Below are 15,432 nucleotides of genomic sequence, written 5' to 3'. Positions count from 1 at the left end.
CCTGCAGTGCAAACCCTCCGCCGCCTCCAACACCACGGGCACCTTCTTGCCCCTGGCGCGGCCTTACACTGCCTGTTCCCGAAAGGCCCTTTCTTTGCCTGCTCCCTTTTCATGGTCCGTGCACCTTAAGTCCTGCCCACTCCCAGGAGCCCCCCAGTGGGACTTCACTGCTTGCTGTTTGAGCTCCTCAAATAGATGGCCGCAGACCTGTGCTGTTTCTTTGTATCCACAGCACAGCCCTGGGCCAGGCCGGTGGTGTTCCAGGAATGCTCAGTCAGTGGGTTCAGGCTGGGCAGATGTGCAGACTGCCCATGCCTTGTGGGCAGGTGTGAGGCTCGCCTCCTAGCCACCTTCTCTCTCCTCTAGCCTCCAGCTGGGGTCATCAGGGGTGGAACAGTCGTACCCCACCACCGGGAACGAAATTTCTCCACCTCGGCAGCTCTGTTCCCTTAATATGCAGGGAGCACGGACCCGAGGGAAGGGAACCAACGGATCTATTTACATGTTCTCTTCTTCTGAAGAGAAACCAGGGGCATTTCCTTATTTAATTATTAATGCCCTAAATCAGACGGTGCCCAGTATGTTAACCTCTGTCACTCCGAATGGAGTCGGCCTAATAACCGCTGCGGCGGCATCGATTTTCCCTCAGTCATCTCATGAGAATGCATCTTTGGGATCCATCCTGTGGAAGAGAGCCGGGGAAAGCCCCATTCACACTCACAGGGAGCGGCCCCCCCATGGGGAGGGGGGTGGCTCTTCTCTGGCCCCTCTTCGCTTAGCCTCAGTGAATTGTCTGAGACAAGTAGAAATACTTTTTCTAAAATCAGCTCCTGAAAAGAGCTGACTGGTTGGGCCTAGACCTGACCCCACCTTCCAGAAGGTTCTGTGACATGTGGGCAAGATGAAGTAGGTGAGCTGGAAGAGCTGGTGGGGTGACATGGGAAGGGCCGTCAGCGCTGGGCCATGTGGCCCAGACCGGAAGCTATGTGAGTGGAGCGCACCCAGAACCCAGCAGGTGCGCAGCCGACCAGGGGCGGAGGGGCCAGGGGGCCGAGCTGGACCTCTAGCCAATGGTCCTCAGACATGCAAAGTTGATGATGATGGGGTGTTGAGGGCAAGGGGAGAGATGGGAACAAGGAGCAGGAGAGACCTGTCTGGCCTGGGGAGGGCAGGGCAGGTGATAAGGTTGCATGTTTTAGATTGGGTTCCAAGAAAAAGTCTGAGGGCAGAGGGAATCCCAGGGGAGCCTTCCACCCTCGAGCTGCATGTCCTTCTTTCCCGCTCCCCTCCCATGCTTCCACAGGGGCAGCGTGGCCTCAGATGGGGAACTGTGACTGCTGGTGGTAGGGTTAGTCCAGGCTTGGGTGTGAATGTCCCCCACTCTGTTGGCTTGAACACAGCCACACGGATGGAGGAGTGAGGCTGCCTCGCTGTCTGTGTCCTCGTGCTCCCCGTCCACCTCCCTTTCCCCCTCTGCCTCTCTGCACCCGGCATCCAGGTGTGAGAGTCAGCCAAACTGTCCTGTCCACATCTGATGCAGAGAGAAGAAGCTTGCATGAAGATCTTAAAAGATCTCCCAATTCTAGCCAGGATCCCAGTTACCTCCCATCTCCTATCCCTCTCCTGTCACTGTGGATCAAAAGGGGGCCAGAGAAACACTCTCTTCTAATCCAGGCGGCTTCATCCTGTGATGTTCTGAGCTTCATAAGTTTGAAGATGCGGTCATGGGGTTCACCTGGGAGATTATAGGAGTGGGTGAGTTAATGAGACAGGGCCATGGAGAGAACCAGAAGGAGGCCTTCTCTCCCTCTGGCATTCTGATGTTGTGCCTTTCTGAGCACTGTGTCTCTTCCTTTACTCCCTTAATTAATTAATTAAAAATATTTTATTTATTTATTTGACAGAGAGAGAAAGAGAGAGAGGGAGCACACAAGGAGGGGGAGTGGCAGGCAGAGGGAGAAGAAAGAAGCAGACTCCCCACCAAGCAGGGAGCCCAATATGGGGGGCTTGATTCCAGGACCCTGGGATCATGACCTGAGCTGAAGGCAGAGGCTTAACCCACTGAGCCACCCAGGCGCCCCATATTCCTTTATTTAATTTATTTGCTTGTGGGTCTGCACAAAGCCCACCTTGGAGACGATGCTTATCGTACACTTGACTCTCCCTGAAACTTTATGCCAAATCTGGGCAGGTTCTTTCTCATTGGGGCTGTGGCTCCTCCTCAAGGAGGGGAATGGACTGAGCCACCCTCAATCCTAGTGGGAGCCTTACTGGGCTCCAGGCTGTGCCCCGCTTTCTGTGGAGCGACCCCTTAGGTCTCCGAGGACTTGCCTGGGGAGCTGAATAGGGAGAGGAGATGACGGGCTGTGACCTGTGTACTCTTGGACTTGGCAGATTGATGTGGAAACACCAGAATTCCTTTTCTCTTTCTGAACAGATTTTCAAAATACGTGTAGCCAGATTATTTTCAGATCTCAAACAGAAAAACCTCATTAATCATTAATTTGGACCCCTACAGTTACACAGAATTTGTGACAATTTGTTTATCTTTGAAGGAGCTGCTAAGAAAGAGTTTAGTGAGGAAATTACTGGGGATGAGGAGGAGAGTATTTAACCTTTCACGAAGACAGGAGCTCTATTTAGCTTCCTTCTGGGTACAGATGGGGGTGTGTGTGACAAGCATGTCACTCCTGTCTGTCTTTGAGTGGAGTGAGTCCTTCCTCGTCGGCAAGCTCGGGGCCAATGGACTGGATCCTCAACCATTTCAAGCCTGGGGACCCCTTTACAGTGTCAAAATATTTTCTGTGCCATCCCGCCCCAGTTATTAGAAGTTGTATCTTTTAGTGTGGCAGATTGGGAAGAAATGCTACTCTGAATTCAGTAAAGCTTTTAAGCAAATTCTGATAGCATCTGTGGACACATGAAAAATAGAGCTATCTTTCTGAGTCAGGGTGTTCTTTCATTCTATAGCTGATTTTTGACCACATACGGATTCCAGCTCTCCTGGGCTAGTTCTCCCCTCTACCCTTAGGACACCCCCCCACCCCCGCCCAGCCTCTGCAGGTGGGAACCCTTGGGCAGTTCTCTAAGTCTGTAGGACCACGGAGCCCTGGAGTGCTAGGGCAGGAAGGAGCCCGGGGGTTATATTTCCTCAAAGCCCCCCAGCAGGCCTTCGTCCCTCGGTGGGAGTGACGTGTGCATCAAGCGGGGTGTCAGCAGCGGATATCCCATAGCAGCAGGAGCAGCAAGGTCTGCAGGCCTTTTGGGTAGCCTGGAAGGGTTTTCCCAGCTCAGCTCCCGCCTCCCCTCTTTCTTCCCTTTCTTTGTTGCAGGAAGGAGTCGGGATGGGGTGGGGAGAGTGGATATGCAAAGCACATGGGAGTGGAGGGGGAAGGGGCCCAGGGGAAGACCCTGCATTTAAAGGTCAGGAGTGGGGCGCCTGGGTGGCTCTGTCATTAAGCGTCTGCCTTCGGCTCAGGTCATGATCTCAGGGTCCTGGGATCGAGCCCTACACGGGGCTCCCTGCTCCACGGGAAGCCTGCTTCTCCCTCTCCCACTCCCCCTGCTTGTGTTCTCTCTCTCACTATGTCTCTGGCAAATAAATAAAATCTTTAAAAAAAAAAAAAAAGTTCAGGAGTTATTGGTCTCAGCCTGGGCTTGGGGGCCTGGGGACACCCTGATCTTACAGTCAAATGTCGCGCACGTGGGCATTTTTCTGGAGAGAAGTTCTTGAACTTGTGTGAAGTTGGCTCAAAGTGGCCCATGAGCCAACAAACTTTCAGAAGCCCTGGCCTGGAATATCAACTTTTTCCTGACTCAGGCTTCCCACTCCCCGGTTACTCAGAACTGGTGAAGTGTAGTCAGAGCCCACAAGTGTGAAATATCAAACACTCATTACATGACGTTGGGGCAAACTTAGTCTGTTTAGCAAGTCTGTTTTACCGCCTTGTGTGTGAAGTCTCAGTGGCGAGCAGATGCCTGGGAAAACGGTCTGATTCATGATGCTGCTTCCTTTGTCCCCCCCCCCCCCCCCACAGGGCCCGGGATGGCACTCTCCGTGACAGAGTTCATTGTCTTCTCCCTCCTGCAAACCACCCTGTCCCTGAACCCCGAGGACCCCAACGTGTGCAGCCACTGGGAGAGGTAAGATACGAGTCTCAGACGGCCGAGCGTTCCCTCAGGGCCTCTCCCTGGGGCTTGGTACCCTTGGGACAAAAGCAGTCGGGAGGTAAGAAACTGCCCGCCGCGGGCCTGCAGTCCAGCTGGGGAAACAGCGCAGGCGCTGGAAGAGGACCAAGCAACGGCGATTCTGTCTACACTCAGGGCCGTGGGAGCTCTAGGCGGAGGAGCATGACTTAAGTGATGCGGTCTGATAGTTCACAAGGAACTCTTGTCCCTCCCTGCATTTGCCTTTGTAAAATGGCCATTTTACAGACAAGGAAGTAGAGGCACAGAGGGGCTCAGTGCCCGCCCACAGCTAGGCGGGGGGTGGGGGGGTCAGTGAGTGACTGTGGTCCAGATGTGCTTTTCTCCAAAACGGTGACGTCTTGCCCGGTCCCCCAGGTTTGGGGGTGGCTCACCTGTGCGGGCGGCGGGCCGTCAGCCCCATGGAGGACCGGTGAGGGGACTCTGCGGCTCCTGGCCAGGGTGGGTGGGAGGGCTACGGGGGGAAATGCAGCCCAGGGCCTCGGCAGAAGGGCTGGCTGCATTCAGGCTGCAGCGCTAGTCTGTGGGGAATGGGCCAGGGCCCTGCAGACAGCTTGACTTTGAGTCCAAGGTTAAAGTATTGATTTTGGTGAGCAGAGAGATAGTGACCAGAGACCCAATCAGGAAAAACCGAATTAAACCCTGGAATTGATTGGCTGTGCTGACCAGGACGACTCTGCCACTTAGATGTTAATAAATCAAATGAATAAAATTAAGATGAGGGCCCAGTGGGGGAGGCAGATGGGAGAGGACAAGCAAGTGGGGCTGTCCGTGCTCCATGCTTGCGAGGGGTAGTGTCCCAACCCTAGGGCAGGGCAAGGCGAGGCACCCCATCTGGGCAGCTTCAGGCCCTGCAGGGATGGGCTGCGGAAGCAGAGGGACTGTGCCCCCACTGGCATGATCATGAGGGACTGGGTCCTCTACAGGAGTCCCTCCAGAGTCGGGGCGGGAGCAGAAGGCAGTGCTGCACTGTGTCCCTTTTAGGTCAAGTGGGAGGAACACGAGATCTGACATGAGAAGACGTTGGTTCGGTTCATTCCAGTCTGGATCTCGCCACCTGCTCGCTGTAATGATTTGGGGGAAGCGACTGAACCACTTTGAGTTTGCTTCCACCTCTGTGGAGTGGGAAGAATAATTATCCTGGTCTCCCAGCCTCGCTGGAGGATCAGGGTGCCAGTGTCATGAAAGGGCTTTCGGGACTGTAAAGGTCAATTATGGTCTTTTCTTGCTGATACCTCTGGCTTTGCGGGAACAGCTCCTCACAAATTTAGTGCACATCAGGCTCACTGGAGGTGTGGATGACAAATAGTTTTCTGGGTCCCAAATCCTCTTAATTTTCTAGACCTCCCCGACATCAGTGAATTTGGAATATGAAAATACTCTGAACGGAGCCTGCAGTGAGCTGGCTGTCCGCCGAGGTGATCCTTTAATGGGAGGACGGGGACTGACCCTAGAACTAAAGTGAGGTCTGGGGGCCCCTGCGGCTTCTCCAGCCCCTAGAGAGGAGGCCTTGTGGGCAACACCCCATGAGACCGAGTGCCTTCTTGGCTTGCCTGCCTGAGCTCCGCTGCCAATGACACGTGGACAGATGTAGTCTGTGTCATTCCAGAAACACGCCCCGGCCCCCAGTGACCACTTAGGGAGAATTTCTCAGCTAGATTAGTGCTTCGGGTGGGGTCCTTGTTAGTTATGTCCCTCCACCATAAAACCCAGTGGAAGACCTCCCCCGTCTAATGAAACCCAGCTCTACAAGATTAATCTGGTCCCTCATTAGCATGTTGGCAAGTAAGCGTGTTAAACTGCCCAGCCGTGAAACCAGGGGCACAAACATCGCCCTAGAGACTTGGAGTTGATTCAAGGTCTCACTGCCAGACTTGCTCGGCCCAGGACACCCCTACAGAGCAGGGACTGTCCCCCGTGACACTCGGCTCACCCCACTGTTGGGCTGGTGCCTTTTCTCAGAGGACTCACTGTCTCTGTCAGGACTGGAAGGGGTGCCTGAGCACCGCCCATCCCCCGAGTGTTTAACAAAGGCAAGGTGTCCGTTCTGTGTGTGGGTTCTGCTCCTCCTGTCTCCCCCTCCACGGTCAGGGAGGACATGTCCCCAGTGCCTAGTACAGGAGGTGAAGCCCTGTGGTCAATAATAATGGTGGGGGGCACCTGTTAGACACTGGGCAGCCATTAGAAGTCTTATGTGTATTATCTTGTGTTGAGCACTTTCCATGTCTTATCTTGCTTTATCTGCCCACCGCCCTGTGGGATGGACACTCCTATCATCTTGCTGAATCCTCACAATGACTGTGTGAAGTCCCTGGCAATTTTTGTCATGGATTTACAGGTGAAGAAAGGGAGGCTTCTGTGAGTTAAGTAACATGTCTAAGGACACGCTGTGAACAGGTGGCAGGGTTCAGCTGTGACCGAGAACAATGCACTCTGAGCCATTCATTCTCCTGCCCTAAGTGAGGTTTTCAGTAGCCGCGTGGAAGCATGGGCTCGCGAAATCTGGGAGTGGGAAGGGGCCTGTAGGAAGCCCAGGGTGGCTGTTGAGCTGCCTCAGTGTCCCCAAGCCTAGAGGTGAAACCAGGTTTGGCCCATGTCTGCGCAGACGTGTGCTTCTGACTCATACATCTCCGTTGCGCCGACTGTTGGGGCTTAGCAGGGTCCCCCTCCTTCCATCCTTGGTGCTTCTAGGAGCCAGAATTTTCCAGCTCCCTAAGTCCTGTACCTTGCTGACTGACCCTGGGCCCTCTTTCTGGATTTCAGATATCTGACTTTTCAGGCATCAGGGAGCCTGTTGGGGACCCACTCGGGGAGCTGGCCTGCCCAGCCCCCCTTGCAAGCAAACCAACAGTTTCCTCAGGCAAAGCAGACGGGTTTTTATAGCCTGGATCTGGCCATCTGGCCCAGGTCAGCGAGCCGTCTGGGGGGAAGCAGTGAGAAATACCAACCTACATAAAGATGAGTTCCTGATGTCTCAGCTGGGGCCCCTTCCCAGCCTGCACAGCAAGTGGGAATCTTCCCTTCAGCAGCCTGGCTCGACTACCTTTTCATACAACTCCTGCTGGGGGCAGGCAAGTAGAAAGGCTTACGGGTTAAGGCTGAGCTCTTCCTTCTCGAGACTTCTACCCACGGTTCGGGTTTACAGCTAACGGGCAGCATAACAAGATAGCACTTCAATTAGGAGGTCTGGGGCGTGTTCTTGATGCTCCCGCAGCTATCATGGAGACAGAAGAGACCAGAGGTAACTGGGTGACCTTGGGGAAGTCACTTATTTTTTCTCTTCTTCATTGTCCTTGTCTGTAAAATGAAGAGAGTAGTGCCACCGGCCTTATAGGATTGTGAGAATTCAAATGGATTAAAACACTTAACACAGGGCACTCAATCACTATTAGCTGTTAACTGGTACCTTAGTTTCTTCATCTGTAAAATGGGACCACTTACTTCATAAAATTGCTACAAGGATTAGCTTCCACATATATGCTTTGAAACCCATAAAAATCTGAACAAAGTATTTAAAAGCTTGTCGGCTCTGCCTTCCAGAGCCACATAGAATAAACCTAAACCCTCCTTTATTCTTTCTCTGATACATGAACAAGTGAACTAGAATTTCAGAAAGTGAGCTGGGCCAAAGGGCAGTAAGGGATATGTCTTGGAGGATAGTGGGGGTGGGGGCAGGTTAGAGCCCCCGGTTCCCTGGCTGTGGGCCTGGCTTCCCTGGGGAAGGAGCCACCATCTTAAATACCAGCTCAGCCTCTCTAGCGCTGATCACAGCTTCCCTCTCCTGTCTGGTTCTCAGCTATGCCGTGACCGTCCAGGAATCATACGCACACCCCTTCGACCAGATCTACTACACGAGATGCACAGACATCCTCAACTGGTTCAAGTGCACCAGGCACCGGTGAGTACCTCTCTCGGGCGATGGGGCAGGGAGAATGTGCTGGGCCCTCAGGGCTCACCTTCATGCCAGTTAGTAATGGAGATCTGAGATGCTCTGCTGAGGGCTTCCTTCTGGCCAGAGAAGCTCATGGGCAGGGCGGGCCAGAAGCGCTAGGGAATGACTGCCCTTGGGGTGTCCCTCAGCCAACGAGACTCATGGGGAGTTGGTGGGTAAATCCCCCAGCTCCATCACCCTGAGGGTAGAGGGGAGAACTCTGAGGAACATTCTACACATACCCCAGCGTGCTGTGAATGGGCTGCCTTTTCTTCCCCGTCTCTTCCCCCCTCTCCTCCCAGGGCTTCCTTAGATTGTCTCCCCAGTAAACAGCTTGTCCTGGAATCTCTGCCTCAGGGTCAGCTGGGGGAACTGCAACCTCAGACAGATCCCTCAGAGCAGGGGCAGTCCATGCCAGGGCAGCTGGCTGGGGAAACTGAGCACAGGAGAGAATCGGGCGCCCTCTTGGCCCCTTGTCCAGCCTGCCCATGGGAAGTGCTCAATCTGAATGACAGCCTGTGGGTCTCCAGCTCCCTTGTCTGCAGCCCTCCTGAAGATCTTGCCATTCTGTCATGTCGCTGGGGCAGAGAGGAGAGGGAGGAAGAGAGAACACGTGTTATTGGACAATCCTGGGCAAGTTGTTTCATTTGGGGATTCCCAGTGTGCTCATCAAACGTATAGTGATCCCACCCTACTTACTCTCACAGGGTCCAGATAAGGTCAGGGATGCTTTGAAAAGTGCAGGGGAAGATGGGGAAAAGCGAGCTATTAGATCCGGGCAAGGTGGCACTATTATTTGGGGGGTGAGAGGCAGCAAATGAAGGGTCCGTGAGCCTATGATGGGGAGGCCAGCCACCTGTTAGGCCTCTTGCCTAGTTGCCAAACACTCGTGTTGGTTCTGGATTTCTTTGGCTTCCTCCTTGTGGGCCTTGTCCCTCTTTGTAGTTTATGCCCAAATCACGGTGGGTAGCAAGGTGAATGGGGAAACTTGCTTTATGCTGAAGCAAAGGCCTGGTTTTCTTTGGGGTTTTGTTTGTAACGTTGCTGTGAGCGTACACATAATAGCTGCTTTAACATCCTTCTTTGCTGATTCCAACATTTGGCCCACTTCACGGTGGTCTTCATTCATTGTCTTTTCCTTTATGTAGGCGGTGTTTTCCAGTTGTTCCTTGTGTCTGGTAATTTTGGATTGTATTTTGGGCACTGTTCATGGCAGAGATTTTAGAGAATGAAATCTGTTATGTCCCTCCCAGGAGTATGGATTTGTTGTTGTTGTTGTTTGGCCAGCCAGTTAATCTGGCTGCATTCAATTTCCAGACGATAAAAGTTTCACAGGCTTTGTCTAAGTGGGACTGCGTGGGACCTGCCCTCCACACACACCTTTCAGGGGCCAGGAGTTTGGGCAGAGATTTTACAACAAATATGGTGCTGTCTCTTTGTGGCTTTTCTCTTTTCTGGGGTTTTTGCTTTTCACTCTCAAGTTCCTGGATCAACCCTGGGGTTGTCTTGTGGTCTTCAAGTCAGTAAGGCTCTGTGTTTTCTATCTGAAGTGTAGCCACGTGGAGTATGGTTGACTCGGGCCTGCCCTTGGGCTAACTTGGGCCCGTGTCATTTCCTCCTTTCAGGTGTCTCATTTCCTCTAGTACCCACCTTTGTTCTCTCTCTGGCGCCTTATGGTAGTTCCTCCCCGACCCTCCCCCAGACTGTACAGTTTGTTTGTAGGAACTTCGGTCCAATAGAGCTACTTGGCCATGGCTGCATCCCCTTCCCATAGCCGTTGACTGTGAAATGAAGAGGTGGGACCAAATGCCCCCTTCCAGCTTCCTCAGCTGTGCCAAGTGGGCTGCCCGTGGCCCCCAGTCAAAGGTGGAGGCAGAAATCGAGGTCCTGCTCCCTCCATGAGCTCGTCAGGCCCTGTGCCAGAGCAAAGTTTGCTCTGAGGTGTGGCTTTGCTGGGTACTCAGAGGCCGGGGCTGCCATCCATCAGCGCTGGGGGGATGGTGAGTGAGTGGCTGCTTATTAAAATAGGCTGCATTCCTGGAACATGAATTATTTTGCTAAATTATTGAGTTGCCTTGCAGCTTTCCTGCTAACCTGGGGTGTGCGTGCTGATAGAGACACCATCAGTCTGCTTCAGCAGAGAATGCTTTGTTTAAATGCAGCACCCCTTCCCTGACAGTCTGGCCCCTGGCCCCTTCCCTCTACTGCTCCCCTCCCCAACAATGGGAGTGAGCAAAGGGTGAGAAAACTAGAAGCAGGAGGAGACATCTCTCTCCTGGGAGGCTGGCATGGTGCTGAGACCAGCTCTCCATTGGAAGGGCTGGGGGATATGCCTGTGTGGTGGGACGACTGGGTTGGGTGAACTCTCAGCCAACCCTCTTTCTTTATCTGAGAGGCCCACGCCATCCCAACCCCCTCAATTGCCGGGAGCTGCTTTCCTGTGCCGGGGAGGTAGCTTCAGTTTGAGGCCGGCTTACATTTCATTATGGGTTTTTGACAAAGTAGAATGACCTTAGTTTACGACATTCCCAAATATCACAGATTTCCCCAGGGCCCTGCACTGTCATTTGTCATAAAGCTTGTGCTTTAAGGACTGGGAGGGGTAGCCGAGCCAGTGCTATGGGGCTCCCTTCCCAAGTTGGCCTGACCCTCCATTGGAAAGCAGGCTATATGCATCTCCCATATCTGGCCTCCGCTGCTCTGCCCCCTGGAGGGGGCCCAAAGGGCAGGCTCCCCTGGGATGTGGATGGGGAGGTGAAGGAACTCTGGCTTCAAGGCCCAATGACTTAGGTTGAATCCTCATCACACATCATGACCTTGGGAAGTTACTCCCTCTCTCTGTCCCTTAATGGTCACATCAGTCTCTTCCATTTTGACCCTAGGTGTGAGGAAGGAGCTTTGCCTACCAATACCCCATTTTTACTTCCTCCTAAGGACTCGGTCCTTCCACCAGCCATTTATCTGGTCTTTCTCCCTCACCATGGCCATCCTGTATAACCAGCCGGCCACCCTGTGGGGACTGGCAGGACTGGCACAGGGCCCTAGTTTAAGCCTAGTGGCTTTGAAATGAGAGTGACTTGGGTTTGAATCTTGACTCTGAAATGGATTCATTGTGTGACCTTGAGTGAGTCATTAACTTCTCTCAATATCAGTTTTCTAATCCATAAAACCAAAGGAGGGGTGCATAAAATAAGAATAAAAACTCTAACAAGGAAATAAAAGAAAGGTGACATAGTCATACCACGTGCCTCAGATAGAGAATGCAATGAGATTTTGCCTATAAATCTCTCTGGCACAGGAGGAAGTATCAAGGCCTCTGTCAGCAGAAGGGCCACACCCCAGGGCTCTGACTCCCAAGCCAGAGCTGCTTGGGGCCTTAGCTTCTCCCTGCTGCAGAACCAGGGCCCGGGTCTGAGCCTTCCTGATGTTGGCATGCAAAGCTCTTGCCCGGGACACATTATTTGTGGCGTGAGGGAGGTTAATCCACTCTCTGGGACTGAGTTGGACTCAGAGGGCCCTTTGCTGACTCTTCTTCCATTCTCCAGGTGGGGGGAATCTGTTCTCTGGAGCCTTTCAGCTGCCTCCTCCTTTGGGCAGTGGCCCTGGCAGAGATGCTCTCAGGGCCCCAGTCCAGTCTGGGTCCCTGTCCCAGGAGCTCCCTAGGGTCTGGAGGCCTTCAGGAGAAGCCCCTGGTTACCTTGCACTATCACCCCAGAAGTGATCTTCCAAAACCCTTCTCCATATCCTGCTGAAGAGACTGGGGGGAAGTCGGCAGGTGTAGCGAACGGTGTGTGAGTCCTATGTTCTGCATCAAAGTGGCCCAGATGCAGCCATCGATTTTTCTTTATTGTGTTCCTTCATATTTGAAGCCGCCATGCATTTTAAAGTAATTATTGAATGGCATCCCCAATATAGCTTAACACAAATATCATTCTAACGCAAGGGATTGATTTTCAATACTTTCAAGTGGCTTTCTCCCTTGTGCCTCAGGATCAGCTATAAGACGGCGTATCGGCGCGGCCTCCGGACCATGTACCGACGGAGGTCCCAGTGCTGTCCCGGCTACTATGAGAACGGAGACTTCTGCATACGTACGTAGGAGCCATCTCCCTGGGGATGGAGGGGGAGGGGAGGGAACCCATAGGAAGGGAGGTAGGGCTGTCAGCCAGGTCCTGGGGAGCTGGCCTCAGCTGATCTGGGGGCTCCAGAAGTCCCTGTCTGCTACCGGCTCTGAGGGGATCAATGGGTCTGGTACAAACATGTGAACGCAGATTTGGCCCTCCGGTCAATCTCCTAAGAGGATCGGATGGACGCCAGTCAGTTCTAGGCTTTGCTGGGGTCAGGAGAGAAGTGGACACTTTTGAAGTGTGGGGAAGAAGGGCTGAATGCCTGGTGCATATCTGAAGGGCTTCAGAAGGCTTTGCTGGACGAAAGTAGACATGGATGGATCAGTGGGTGGAGAGAGATGGATGCGTGGAGGGAGGGATGGAGAGTGGAAGGGAGGAAGGAAGACAGGCTGGCTCACTGGGTGGCAAGAGTAAGAGAGATCACAAGGGGCCGGTTCTAGGAAGCGGGAGCATTTCTAAAAAGGATCAGGAGACCTGAGGACAAAGTAGGTGCGAGAGCTGAGTTTCTGGCACCTGTAGACCCTCTGGGTGGGAGGGCAGCTCTGTGCACTGGGAGATACCCAGGAGTCTGCAGGTCTGGGGTCTGGTCCCAGCTTCCCAGGGACGTGCCTTTGGGCAAGTCACTTAACCTCTCAGTGGGGACGATTTAGCGTTAGGGTCTGTTAGAGTCCAGTGGACTCTTTCCCACCACCTCTGACAGGTGCATTGGGGCCAGTATGGGGCTCTCCAGGTGGCAGTGGAGTTTTGCCTCAACTGTGGAGACTGTCAGAGAAACGGGGAGCCCCCCCATTAATGACAGAGGGGAATCCACCCCCAAAGCTTCTGCCTCTTCATTTGGAGGCAGATTTGGAGAGTGAGTCTCCTTGTTAGCATTCTCCTGGCCCTTTGGGTGGGTAGAATGAGCCAGCACCAGAAAGCTGGTATGGGCAGGGTGGGCGTGTTAGTGTTGGGAATGAAATGACAATTTTCCCCTCTTGATCTTACATATCCCCTCTTGCTGGAGAGGCTCGATTCTAATTGCATTACAGGAGTGAATGAAAAATGCTCCCACAGATGGGTTCTGTAGTGATGGCTTTGCAGGAAACATACAAAGATACTCACTCAAAGTCATCCACAAAAGGCTGTGTCTCAGGAACAGGGCAGAGGACTAGGCTGGGATAAAGCATTCGCCAGTGGGGCTCCTATGGGGACCTGAGTGGAGAAATGAGATGATGATCGAGGTTTTCCTGCTGCTGCTCTGTGTGCCCAGAGGAAAGGGAGAGCCAGGCGTGGGATGTGACACAGGACTCCTAGAGGCTGAGCAGAATGGATGTGAGTGGCCCTTCAGGTCTCAGGGGAAAAGGATGGACTCAGGGAAATGCTAAAGGGAATTCAGTTGTCAGCACAGGGTTCCAGAAATGGAGCAGCACATTCCTTTTCTAATTTCCATTAGCAGTTGTTGGTAAAGCTCTTGGAAAATGAAGAGCAGGACAGAAGCACTAAGTGTCCTGATTGCACAGACCCGGTCTTGCTGACTAGGAAGGGCGGCTTATAACCTCCCACTTACTCCTTATGTAATAGCCGGGCACTGCCTGCAGGGCTGGTGGCCTCAGGCCAGCCCACCTCCAGGAAGCCAGCTGGAAAAGCCAATTTTAGGACTGAAGGCTCTTCCTGAAGGGGGACAGAAGTGCCAGCAGCGAGATGGGTCACTGTGGCACACGGGGTGCCAGTAGTGATGACCCAGAGGGGCCAGTGTCCTCCAGCTCTGGGTTTGAGTCTCAGCTCCGTCCCTAAGAGCGTCTTCCTCTTTACGCTCATCGTCCTGGTCATCAGAGCACAGCCCTGCGCCAGGCACCATCCTGATCACTTTATGTACATGACTGCATCGGTTCCTCACAACAGCCCCCTGAAGTGGGTACCCTGCTCTCTCCCATTTTACAGATGGAGAAACTGAGTCACAGAGTGATTAAGTGACTTGACCCGGATCATACACCTAGAAAGTGGTAGAACTGGGATTTGAACGTAGGCTGTCTGGCTCTGGAGTCTGCTCTGACCCATTCAGGTCCCCATAGGAGCCCCACTGGCGAATGCCTTGTCCCAGCCTAGTCCTCTGCCCTGTTCCTGCTTCTCTCTCTCCGTGAGCCTAGGCAAGAGGCCATCTCTTGGTATCTCAGTTTCCATTCATCTAAAATGGGGGTAGTAACAGCTGTATCACCAGGCACAGGGTCGGGACTTAATAAAGGCCAGCTCCCTACTCCATGACTTTGGGTCTTACCATTTCTTCACTCTTGGCTTTTGTTTTAATTTCTCACACCTCCGTGGACCCTCTCTCCCTGTGAAAATGTGCATGACACGTATAAACGTACGTGCACACACGGCTCTGTGCACACAGTTTCAGTGGGCTAATGGAGCCCTAAATCCCTTACAGAGTCTTTGGACCCACAGTAAGTCATTTCCGCCATATGTTCACGTTTATCCATTTAATTTATACTGTTGCTTGTTGGCTTTTTTTCTACGTGAATGCTGGGGACATGGATGCACACAAGAGACGGTTGTTACTCAAGGAGCTTGCAGCCTAGTGGAAAGAGATGGTCTGGTACACAGATATCTGGTGCCAGAGTTACAGGTGCTTCAGTGGGCATCTTGATGAAGTAGGGCCAAATAGAATGGAGAGATCGTCTTCTTTAGTCATGCCCTCTTACCCAGTGTTACTGAGGAATCTGGGTGGCTCAGTCAGTTAAGCATCTGCCTTCAGCTCAGGTCATGATCCCAGCGTCCTGGTACTGAGCCTTGCATAGGGCTCCCTGCTCAATGGGGTATCTGCTTCTCCCTCTCCTTCTGCCCCTCCCCCTACTTGTGTCCTCTCTCAAATAAATAAATAAATAAATAAATAAACAGAATCTTAAAAAAATGAGGAATCAGCTCTAGACAGAAGACTGAAGGGGGAACCCTCGCAGGGTGTTTAACCTGTATTTATTAGACGCCCACGGGGGCCCACACATAGCACTATGCTTGGGATAGAGGAGAAGTGTTAGAAATAGCTCCTGCCTTCGTGGAACTTCCAGTTTTGTTGGGACGACCAGGCAACTTGCAGAAGAACCATGGATGACAGCCGGAGGAGAGTGTGTGAAAGAACACAGATGGGACATGCCAGGCCAGGGAGAGCACTGTGACCTGCTCTCCCCTCAG

General features: G+C 52.9%; 1 protein-coding gene across 20 annotated transcripts in view; it reads left to right on the top strand.

Moving 5' to 3' along the window:
* Positions 1 to 15,432, top strand: part of MEGF11 (multiple EGF like domains 11) — a 343,613-nt gene that overhangs the window by 114,324 nt on the left and 213,857 nt on the right. For all 20 annotated transcript variants that reach the window (XM_059180860.1, XM_059180847.1, XM_059180846.1 and 17 more), the window contains exons 2-4: positions 4,038 to 4,143; positions 8,003 to 8,104; positions 12,128 to 12,228. In XM_059180860.1, the coding sequence (XP_059036843.1) occupies positions 4,046 to 4,143; positions 8,003 to 8,104; positions 12,128 to 12,228 (301 nt within the window). In that variant the 5' untranslated portion in view covers positions 4,038 to 4,045. The remainder of the gene's footprint in view (positions 1 to 4,037; positions 4,144 to 8,002; positions 8,105 to 12,127; positions 12,229 to 15,432) is intronic.

This window comes from Mustela lutreola, chromosome 7 (genome assembly GCF_030435805.1).
Source record: "Mustela lutreola isolate mMusLut2 chromosome 7, mMusLut2.pri, whole genome shotgun sequence".
Classification (NCBI taxonomy): domain Eukaryota; kingdom Metazoa; phylum Chordata; class Mammalia; order Carnivora; family Mustelidae; genus Mustela; species Mustela lutreola.
The sequence above is the reverse complement of the archived record's forward strand: the minus strand, read 5'-3'. Positions and strand labels throughout refer to the sequence as shown.